This window comes from Alnus glutinosa, chromosome 14 (assembly GCF_958979055.1).
Source record: "Alnus glutinosa chromosome 14, dhAlnGlut1.1, whole genome shotgun sequence".
NCBI classification, from domain to species: Eukaryota; Viridiplantae; Streptophyta; class Magnoliopsida; order Fagales; family Betulaceae; genus Alnus; species Alnus glutinosa.
This window is the reverse complement of record NC_084899.1, coordinates 19,648,359-19,660,497: the sequence shown is the minus strand read 5'-3', so window position 1 is coordinate 19,660,497 and position 12,139 is coordinate 19,648,359. Positions and strand designations below refer to the sequence as shown.

At 38.2% G+C, this 12,139-nt stretch overlaps 1 protein-coding gene across 1 annotated transcript; it reads right to left on the bottom strand.

The window, feature by feature from the left end:
• Nucleotides 1-2,958: 2,958 nt before the first annotated feature.
• LOC133856787 (fasciclin-like arabinogalactan protein 21) lies at nt 2,959-4,248 on the bottom strand. Its single transcript, XM_062291835.1, has one exon. It carries the CDS (start codon nt 4,246-4,248, stop codon nt 2,959-2,961), a length of 1,290 nt encoding a protein of 429 aa, XP_062147819.1.
• Between the last annotated feature and the right edge of the window lie 7,891 nt (nt 4,249-12,139).

Genomic DNA, 12,139 nt, shown 5'->3' with positions numbered 1-12,139 from the left:
TACAAACTTAACTTATTTTTTAAATAAGAAATGATTAAAATACTCACACTACACAACAATGACACAACACCAAGGCACAATGAAGTGGGACCCACACATGAATCCCACTCTATTGTGCCTTGATATTGTGTCATTGTTGTGTAGTGTGAGGGTAAGGATCACTCCTTTTTTTAAATATTACAAACGGAACTTTATCAAATCAATAAAGGCAAAGAGAATGAGTACTACTGCTGCACTGTTTGATTACGTGGTCGAGAAATTAGTAATTTTTTTAAAAAATTAAATAAGATATTATTAATAAAAGAAACATTTTTGGGAAATGCTCCTTTTATCACTCTCTTTTCTTTAAAAAAATTAATTTTTATTAAAATATTGTCTTTAATGAGACATCAAAACAACTTTTTAATAAAATTTAATTTTTTTATTATTAAAGTGTGACAAGGGGACGAAGGGAGATGCGTAGAATGGCTCATGTTTCCCAGATTGACTCCATAACATTAGGAAACCTAGCTTGTTTGGCACGGATTAGGAAACCGAGTCGGATAGGAATTACCACTAGCTTTCGGCTTTCACCTGGCCTATAAATAAAATGGAACCTATAGTTCTTCCGCCGCTGAAATAGAGAAAAGAAAGTCTCGGTGATCAATATGGGGTTGTTGAGTTTGAAAGATCTGGAGGGTCACGCCCCAACTGGGCGGGCCTTCGGTGATTTCCTAGTTGTTTGTCGTGTTGCCGCTCAGATATACGAGGCTGAAAAATATAGGAAACAATGGAAACCGCCGGTAGCAAGCCTCAAGAGAAAAATCATGCGTTCTCCCGGTATGAGATCCGAGAAGAGGCCGAAGCTGGATGTGCCCGCCGTTCCAAACCCACCGCCGGACTTGCCTGAGGATCTTAAGAATCGCATCAAGGCGGTAGGCAGAACCGAGGTGATTATGGTAATACAAAAACGCCTCACCGACACTGACCTAAACCGATACCATAATCGGTTGTCCATGCCGTTTGGGAAGATCGATAGGGGTTTCTTGAGAGAGGAAGAGAGAGATTTGCTTGCCAAACAAAATATAATGGAAGTGCCATTCATGGAGCCCTCGCGTGCGGTGAGTACGATGATATTGAGGCAGTGGGACATGGGCAAAAAGTCGGGGAGGACAAGCTCCATGTACGTGTTAAGGACAAACTGGAAGGATGTCGCCGAAAATAATAAACTCAAGGAAAACGATGTGGTCCAAGTTTGGTCTTTCCGAGTCGGTGGTGAACAACAACTTCTTGGCCTGGCTCTTGTCGTGGTTAGTAGAGCACTAGATCTTGATCGCAACGGTGAGAATAACGAGGGAGCAAGTAGCAGCCAAGCAGTTGAAGACTTCAAGAGTAAGAAAATCTCAACCTTGTATGAAGAAGAAAAATCAAAGGAATCACAATCTTCTTCTAAGCAAGAAAGATTGATCAAGGAAAAGGCTCTAAAGAAACCCTTAACCGAGCCTGTGGGCAGCCCCAACCTGAAGCAAGGGTTTGACGGAGAAAAGCTCATGGCTTCTGCTCTACAAGCTCAAAGAAGGCAGAAGGGTTTGAAGAGAAGCCAAAACAAGTCTACGTAGACCGTGTTTCCAAGCAAATATTGAAGCAGTAGAAGAGAGTACAATTAACCAAAGCTTTCTGTTTTTTATTTATTTTTTAATTTGTAGTTGGCTGTACCCAGCTTGTGATGATGATTACGGGTTTTTGGGTTTTGATTTGACCATTTTCTTTCTGGTTAGAAGACTTCTGTTCTTTTATTTTATTTTTTAATTTGTAATTTTTGTTTAATTTCCAACCAATTTTTTTTATTGATTAATGAAGCTCCTATTTTCAAGTTCAACAATCGGAGATGACATGAAACCCTAAATGGGGACTGGTAATTCTTTTTTAATGTTTTTGTGTATGAAAAGAAAAATATGGTGTCCAAACCAATTAAGAACTGACCAATTAGAAGACTACACAAAAAGTGGTCAATGATAGTCAATTTCAAACCAGACCTTACACCTGAGATCAAATCAGCAACTAACACAAGATTCCACAAAGCAATTACAAAATAGACAAATTTTGTGAATGGATTTATATCATGTAGAAAACGCCATTCTCTTAAGCATTATATATACAAGGACAAAATTTGATTGCTTAATGGGATTTATCCAAGAAATAGCAATACTTGAGGGAAACACAAATGATAAGCAACCAATATAAAGTTGACATTATATTTGGCTAGTAACAAATATACTTGGAGAATTTTTTACATTTCACTGAAATTTGCAGATCTTCAGTTCAACGAAGATTGTACCAGTTAGTATCATATTTTTATAATCATTAATTCCTGTTTTATAATCTGGAGTCAAATTAGCACAAACAAGAAATAAAAAACTTGTGGCTCCGTTTACTAATCTCCCTCCCTTCTCTTTAAGGAGAATTTTTTTGTTTGGTAAAAGTAAAAGTGATTGATGTGATATAAAGTAGAAAGAATTTATATAAAAAAGTGAAAAAAAAAAAAAAAATTGTATTATAGTGAATTTTTTTATTTAAATAATAATAAAAAATTATTGATGTGATATAAAAAGTAAAAAAAGTTAAGATTATTTTGAAGTTAATATTTTTTAGGATAAGTGGTAATAAAGGGAGAAGGGAGGGGTTAGCAAACAATGCCTCACTTTTTGTCACTTTTTGTGGCAATTAAGCTAGAAAAGACCGAAAAAAAAGCAATGATATGATTAAGAGAAGTGACAAAAAGTGACGTGATTATTATATCAAATCGTAGGCGTTCAGAGTGGGCTGTATACACCTACCGTACCAATTCGACAAAAAAGGATACTAATAAGAGAAATAAAAGCAGTGACTTGAGAGTAGACAAAAACCAGTATACACACGTCATCACAGGCCTACCTCGAGGCTTGAGAAGAAAACAACGAGAACTGATCAGACTGTCCGTCACAGGCCATGGCGATCCTCAATCTCCACCGTCGGTTTGAATTGGGGCATGGGAACCTCAGCGCAACCTCCTTTCCCTGCCACAGCATCACAGACTCCGTTCACCGCCTGATCCGGGGCCAGGCGATCTCCACGGTTGGATCCTCCTTCTCCGCCGAGTATCTGATCGTATGTTGAAGGAACTGGATCAATATGCGGGAACGGCAAGAACACGCTGTGCACCACGATCCTGAGGTTGCGCATGACTTCGGGAGCCTTGATTCTCACGTAGTTTATCCTTAACGGCTCGGCCAGAAAGCCTCCACCGGCGGTGGTGACCAACAGTGACTGACCTCGCTCGAGCGTCGGTAAAGTCGTCTCCACAGGAAGCTTCTCAAGGTCGGAGAACGTAAGGAAACGGTTCGGCACGATGTGGAAACGGACATTGCTGATGTACGAATGAGAGCCGGTGAAGATCGAGAGGTCGTCCACCGCGAAAACCGTCATGTTGTTGAGGCCGACGAGATCGGCGTACTTGACCCTCAGGGCGAGCGCCAAGATGCTAAACCCGTTGTTGCGGAGCCTGAGCATGGCGTCCCGGAGCATCAGGCGCATGACAGAGTGGTGGACCTTGTGCGCCTCAGTGCGGTCAGGATGGAACGGGAAGGAGAGCGAGGTCATCCTCTCCACGTCGCAAGAGAACGGCGAAAGAGCAGCCATGAAGCCTTGGAGGCCGTGGACGACGACGAGGCCGTTGTTGAAGAGATCGGGGCGCGTCACCTCCACTCCATCGATGAAGACCTTGGCAGAGGCCATGGTGTCGTTGCCATTCTTGGACCTCTCGGAGGTGACGGTAATGCAGCGGCCTGGGCTCAAGGTCTCGATCTTAGAGCCGAAAGGGAGCTTCCGGAGATAGTTGATGGTGAAAGCGCCAGGAATAATGTGTTCGCGGAGGAGGTTGGCGACGGAGCAAGAGTCGCAGGCGCGAAGGGAGGAGTCGGTGGGAGCGAAGAGAGTGGAGGGACCGGTCCAGGCCATGGAGGTGGTGGATTCGGAGAGAGAGGGTGCGACGGTGGCGAGCTCGTGGTAGCCAAGATGGGAGAGGATCGCAGGGAGGAGAGCTGTGTGGGAGAAGAACGAGTGGTCTTGGGGAGATGGTTGTGGTGTTGCTGCTGGTGGTGATGGAATTGAAGGTGTTGAAGCCGTGAAGCTTTGCTCGAGTCCTCCAATGGTGGTCGCGCTGGAGAGGCAGAGCGATGCGAGCAACGAGATCGCCACGAGAGCCACTGCGAGTTGCAGAGAGGTCGCCATGGGAGTGACAGAGCGAAATGGGTGAAAGGAAACCAAGGAAGGGGGTATTTTAAAGGAAACTGTAAGGGCGTACGGAGCAGTTACTGGAGTTTGTTAGGGCCTAGGGGAGCTTCGCACGCGTGACGGAGGCGCGTGGTATGAGTTTCGTGAAGCAGGCAGGTCGCGTGGTTGTTACTTGTTTTAGACCTTTTTCTATTCTGTTAGTTTTGGCGGGAATTTTGAAAACAGAGGTTGATTCCAGCCATGACGTAGTTCTATTTCCCAAGGCCAAGCATTGTACGTACCATTGAACTTTTGAGTCTTGATTCCATTTGGAACGTACAATCATGTGTGAAGCGAGATTTTTTTTATTTTTTTTAAGAGAAGGGAGCGAGATTTATAGTATAGAGTGAAATAATACATGGCAAAGAAACTTCCCAGAGTTTATCTAGAATCTTTCTTCTTAAATTCCTCAACGAGGCAAAATCGCCACGTTAATAAAACTGGCTTACAGCTTTCAAATGAGGGGACTTAATTAGCTAGGTTTTATTTCCCCTGCGTTTACTATTGCTGCAAGGGTTACTTACAATCTGACCAGTCGACAAAAGCTAAGCTGCATGCAGCGTGATAGTGGCCGGGCATGGTAGCAAATTCGTCATACATGTTGAATTACTAAATTACCCATAGCTAGATTCTCAGTAAATGACGAGTAGAGTGCTAAATGTGTCGTTTCCTCCTTGGTCACCCTAGCCAATTGTTACGACACCAGGCAAATTAAGGCGACGGGCTTTGCTTCGTCTCCCTAATATATAATCTGCTTCGACATTAATTGCTTTGACTTTGAGTGTAAATATATAACGAAAGCATTGGGTCGGAAGGCGGTAGAGATGAAGAAGATAGAAAATATAACGAAACGTCAAGTGATCATTGTTCTCTAAACGTAGAAGCAGTCTGTTCCATCAAAAAGGCCCATGAAATGTCCGTCTTCTGCAACGTCGATGTCGCGTTTTGCCGCTGAAAGAGGTCCGCTTGACAACTACCAAACCCTAGCAAATGAATTGGGCTTAATTTATTTGATTGCGTACGTGAATTCTCTTCCATTTTTTTTTATTTCACAGGATTGAAGATGTGCTTGAACCGTACATATATAGACTTGTCACCATATAAAAGATATCAGTATGACATAATATCCCAACCTCTTTAATACTTATTATTGTTGCTTTTGTTGTTGTTGTTAATCCTTCTTTAGTACTTATTATTGTTGCTTCTGTTTCACGCGCATACAGGGACACTCAAATCTTGTGTGCAACTATGGAATCAGATTACGTGGCAAACATCGGCGAAGGGATAACAAAGAACCTATTCCACGTACTGTTTTGTACGTATAATTGGTCTGATACAAAATAGAAAAAAATGGAAATACTTCCTTAAATTTTTATTTTAGATTTGTTTAAGTGAAATGAAGTTAGTGTTTATATATGGAATTTTTATAAAAGAAAAAGAAATATAACCCTCAAGTTTCATATAGTGTCAATTTAGTTTAACGGATTTAAAATGTGCATGAAAAATTAAAAAATTTAAAACGTAATTATTAAAAACTGAATTTTTAAAAATTCATTTAATCATTTTGTAAAATTTTAGCTTCAATCTTTATCGTGTTTTAAAAATGTACCATTTTGCCTATTGTGCGAAAATATAATTTTATTTTTTATGTTTTCAAACTACCATTTTTTTTTTTCCCCTATAGCACTCTAAAATAGAATACTTTCCATAATTTCATTTAAACACGCCAAATCGTGGGTCTAAACAGATTCCTAATATATATATAAACCAAAGAAAATACAAGAGATTTTGGGATGTGGTTCGATCTTAGGTTGAATTTGGGATGGTTTTACTAACAAATTCTAATTAAAAATAAATAAAAAATAAAGGGAATTCTTTATTGAAGTTATAGAAAAACCAACCGAAATATAATTAATTGGTTTGGATTGTCCCATTAGCATTGTGTGATACAAATATAATTTTTAGCATTACTCATAACCAACCAAAATATGTGTAAAAAAAAAAGAGAGAGAGTAATATATGCTAGAAATTAATATTTTTATTCTACAATGCTAGCGTGACAATTAATCGTAATCAATCCTTTATATTTTTTCTTTAATTTTAACAAGAACTGATTCAAAGTATTTATTGATGACGCATTATCACGTACATCTTCTGTCTTCGTATTCATCCTGGAATCGATCAATTGCTTTGATCAGAATCGAAGTAAGTTCTTGCTTTCTTGAATTTCCTTTTGACCAGTTAAATAATGCTTCTTCCAATATTATCATTATTTTGATGTTTAACGCTGACATTAATTAATATATATGATTAATTACTAACTAATTCCCCACAGCATATTGGGCTAAAAGTGAAGAAGTCCACAATTGAACTAGAAATACTCAAAGCCAATCTCAGGTCAGTTAAAACGACACCGCTCAGTGCATTGTTATCACGACAGTACTGCTCAGGTTGTTATATATCTCTGAAATTCATTACAGGAATTACGAGCCAAACACGGAATATTGTGATGATCCTTCACTGGCTCAACTCTTGTGGTGCAAGAAAAGTCTCAAAAGCTCTTTACAAAGAGTCATGAATAGAAAAGTAAGTTCCACACCACCCCATATATACATATGCATGCTAATTTGTCATCTTCACGTGAAAAATCGAGAGTTCAGGTATGATTGACAAATGTTTTATACCACATTTTTTATTTCAAAATGCTAACGAAGCGGTAGTCCTAACAAATTTTTAGATTTTTTTTTTTTTTTTTTTTTTTCTAACAATAACTAATTAATCCAATGATTAGTTGAGACTGTTACGTCAGCATTTTGAAATAAAAATGTGGTTTTTAGCATTACTCTATATGATTTATTGATATAACCAAAGAGCAATAGTAATGCTAGAGACCACATTCTTATCCTACAATACTGATCTGGCAAATTCAATCAACCCCTGCATTTTTTATTTTTATTTTAACAAGAATTGATCAATTAATTGGTTGGGACTGCCTTGTCAGCATTATGGGATACAAATGTAGTTCTAGCATTACTCGTAACCAACCGAAATATGTAAAAAAAAAAAAAAAGTAATATATGCTAGAAATTAATATTTTTATTCTACAATGGTGACATGACACATTGGGATTGGAATTGTCACATCATTATAGTGTGATATTTATAAGATAAAAATATAATTTATAGCATTACTTAAAAAAAAAAAAAAAAAAAATCTTTTCTGTTTATGTTTATTCCATCGATCTTATTACTTTGTAATTAATGATATATTCGATCTTATTACTTCTAATTAATGATACAACATGGTGGGAGAGCAGATAAATGAAATGAGGATTAGCACAAAAGTGTGTGCACCAATTCCACACCACAATTGTGGGAATGAAGATCATGAACTGTGCAACTCAATACCCTACTTCTAGCCAACTCCTAGTCCTACTGCAGCTAGATCCTTGGAGTAGTCCTTACAGCCAGGGTTCTCATCATCGTCATTAATTAACTATTATTTATCATTATTCAAGTGAGACAAATGTTTCTGATTTCTGCCTTTGATCTTCAAAATATAGCTCCATGCACTAACAACATTGAAATAAATTATTCATTCCAACTTGAGCACTGATACACAGGGTACAGGAAAAGTGCCCACTTTTTATTAAAAAAATAGTTTTTAATAAAAAAAAAAAAAAATTGTCTCTAATGTCATGTCATGAACAACGTTTTCATTAAAACCTAATAAAAAGTGGGTGCTGGGACTGTCCCATCCCCCGTCAAATCATTTTCCTTCCGATTCCATAAGTTTTGCACCTAAAAAAGAATACAATCGCGAAACTATCAATTATTTATTTTTTTTTTTTTTTTCTTGTGTGCTATTCTTGACTAGTCTCACAAATTTTGTATATAGAATAGGTTGACATATCATAAAATAATAAGGTTATTGGTCTTTTGTTTAACAAAATAACTAGAGTTACCATGCATTAATCTGAAGAGACCTAAAGCACTACAAAAAAAAAAAGCAAATTTTGGACGGTTTTAAACCGTCCAGAAATGCAAAAAAAACTGTCTGGAATCAATTCCAGACGGTTTTTTCTAGACGGTTTAAAACCGTCTAGAATATAGTGTCGCTAAATAAATTTTTAGACGGTTTGGGTCAAACCGTCCGCAATTACAGACGGTTTGACCCAAACCGTCAGGAACCAATTCTGGACGGTTTTGGGCAGAACCGTCCACAAAAATTCTGGACGGTTTTGGGCAAAACCGTCCAGAACCTGTTTTTTTTTTTTTTTTTTTAATTAATTATTATTTTTGTCCAGCGGTCAAAGGGTCGAAGCTAGCTTCTACGTTTTCTACTGGAGTCCAAAAATATCCACCGAAAATCGATCAGCTCCGTTCACCACCATCGACCCGTTCAGCCGCACCAAATCTGCTACAAGCTAGCTAATCGACGTCTTCCTCCGTTTCTCTTCCACAGCCACAGCCACAGCCACAGCCAACCACCCCCCTTTCACAAATCAACCAAAAATATATACCTCAAACAATCAAAAAAAAAAAAAGCAAACCCATCAGCTTCAACCCATAACAATCACCGAAACCCACCCCAATCACCAACCCATCATCTCCAACCCACAACGACCTAGTGCCAATTTCGGCCGAATCAGCCCGGAAACCCCGATCAACTTCCTCTGCTGCCTTCTCCGATCGGCGATATTCCTCCAGGCTTTGAACACCAAGTGCAAGAACGAGCTCGAGAAGTGGATCTCAGCGATATTGGAGCATGTGACCGTCGACGACCTCCTGGTGCTCTCTTTCACCTACGACGGAGAGAGGCTGTTCGACCTGGAGAGCGTGAGGAGAATCATCTCGGGATTCGCGAAGAAGGAGAAGAGTGTGGCCGTATTTAACGCCGGTGATTTCGGAGAGGACTGCTCCACTGCGATGCAGAGAGTCGCCAAGACCATGGACGCGTATTTGGACGGATCGCCACCTAGTGAGAAGGATCAGAGAGACGAGAGAGAGAAGAGAGATTTGGGGAGAAGAGAGTTTTGGGGGAAGAAGAAGACTGAGAGATCAGAGAGAGAAAGAGATCGTTGGTTGTGATTTTGGTTGGCAAATAAATCTGACGGACGCGGTGAAATAAGAGGTATCACGCAGATTGATGACGTGTTGTGGAAAAAAGAAATTCCAGACGGTTTGATAAAAACCGTCTATAAAATTTCAGACGGTTTTAACTAAACCGTCTGGAAATAAAATTTACCGACGGTTTTAAAAAATTTATAGACGGTTTAGTTAAAACCGTCTGGAATTTTATAGACGGTTTAATCAAACCGTCCATAATAAATTTTTTCTAGACGGTTTCAAAAAAACCGTCTACAAATTTTATTTTCTAGACGGTTTTAGAAACCGTCTAGAAAAAAACCGTCCATAAATGTCCCTTTTTTTTGTAGTGAGGGCAAATATAGTGAATAGAGGCACATCAACACCTTACACACTAAGCCAAAAAAATCTGACTTGAGTGCTGCCTACAAATAAACAAATATTACAAGGACAGATGTTTGAGTCACTCTTTAACAAAAAAACACCCTTAACAAAGAAAAGATGACTGATCTAATTAACAAGCCATAAAAAGTCCAGTAAAATCTGCAAATTTAACAGACAGACTTTCAAAAACTACTCTAAAAAAAAAAAAGAAAAAAACTACATAAAGCACCCAACACAAGCCGACGTCGGAAGAGAAACTACACGTCTTGCAGAAACCAGCGGAAAAACATAAATCTGGCTTCAAAAAGTAGATATAGAATAAGAAAGTTCAGTCAAACTTTCGCTAGCAACACAAATGGAGAAGAGAGGCCGCTTCCCTACGAGACTTCTCGTGTTAGCCTTCCTACCTGAAGAGAAGAAAAAAAAAAAAAAAAAAAAACACACACACACACACACGCACAAAGCTTCATAACCCTAGAAGGATTAGGAGAACAAAAGCTCCACTGAATCTAAGCCATGAGAAAAACAAAAACCTCCATAACCCTAGTAGGACTAAGAAGGAAACACCTATCTTCTTTCTTCTTTTTCTCTCTAGAACCGGCTCCATAAGTTTATTGGTCTTAAATGCTCAAATTTGTCGGTAGCAATGGCAATCATTTTATTGGTAGTGTCATCTTAGCCCTTAAAAAAGAAATAAATCCTAATTAAACAATGGTGAAGGATCAAAGGCATCATGGTGGCATGGGAATTTACTTCAATACTTACATGCAATTGAGCAAATTAATGGAAGAAAGAATGATATATACTATATTTTTATTCTATAATTATCTCAAAATACTGTGTCTCAAACAATCATTTGATTTTTTTTTTTTTTTTTTTTTTAACAATAATTAATCCAAATGTTGGTTGGACCTGACACACCAGCATGGTAATATAATTACAGGATAAAAATATAGATTTAACATTACTCTTAATGAAAATCTCTAGCATAATGGCGCGAATACGTACCTCTTACTCTCTCCAACCATCATATGGAAGGTATAATTAATTTTTTTTTTAAAAAAAAAATGTTAAGAGGGTTACCATGTCTTTTATTATAAGTTTCTTACAAATTAACATAACAATTTATATGTCACTTACCACATCAATCAGTAAACACTCAAATTTTATTGTTTAATTATTATTTTTCTATATAGTTCCTCGTGGTAGTCATGGAGACATAAACATAATATTCCAAGGCATTTTCGTTATAATTAGATATAATACAAATCACAAACCATCATCGTCTTGCAGTTCCAAGCCAGACCCGAAAGAGCATACTTGAATATCTACCCGGCGCGTCCGACAAGAACACATCCGACATCCCCATGACAGCTTTCCCTTCCGTACGCCAATCCGGACTCTTGTCCGCAACTCCAGGAACTCAAATTCCATCAATTCAGGTGCTTATTTATATTTCTGTAAATCATCATTTTTGTTCAATAAAGTACAACTCAATTAGAGTTCTGTAAATTCCACTCTTATGTAAATTCTACTACTTTTTGGAAACATAACCATCTTAATTTGCAGAATGGTGTAGACCATGATCCTAATGAGATAATTAGCTGTCTCAATACCGCTCAGAAAATGAATGTGAATCTACCTCTGCCCTCCAAGAAGTAAGTTTATTATATAAGTCTAATTTCTATTCTTGATTATTGATTTTTCTGCAGATTTTGTATCTTACATAATAACAGTTTATTCATTCTCATTCAATTCCTTTGTAATTACGTATATACATGTTTCAGGTTTTTATCTCCACTAGGACGAGAACTTTTTTTGGGTAATACCGCTGCCGCCTGCAGCAGCTGCTCCTCCTCCTCCAACAATACCAACAAGAAAAATTGTGATTTTGATGCTGAGCAGAAACTCGTAGCGGCTCCTAGTCGAGTGCATCAGCTGCCCGAAACTCCGGTGAACTCATCTTTGCCAACTAACTTATCTATTGAGGTCAGATAATGCAAATAAAACCCAATGAACTCATTTTTGGCAACAATGTACACTCACTTTATATTGTCATGTAAGCAGGGCACGATGGGAAATGTATCAAATGACACACTCATGAATAGTGCAGCAAACCAGGAGGATTGCTCATGGGAATGGGATGGCCTTGCAGAAAATTTGTACTTTGAAGATCTTGAGATTTTACTCTGAAGTCCCAATTTGTTGGGGGGAGTTACCTCAGTGACAGTTTCATTATCTCTTTGTTTGTTTAGTTGGCTTATTGCTTAAGCAAATGTTAGATTGGAATTAACTGAGATAGATCTTATGTATAAGGAAGTATCATCTCCATGAAATGCTCTATTCATGACAATCAAGGTGTTAAATTTGTTAAATCA

Excerpts from the sequence above, each read along its gene's own strand:
- LOC133856787 (XM_062291835.1), bottom strand. The coding sequence starts at position 4,248 with ATGGCGACCTCTCTGCAACTCGCAGTGGCTCTCGTGGCGATCTCGTTG.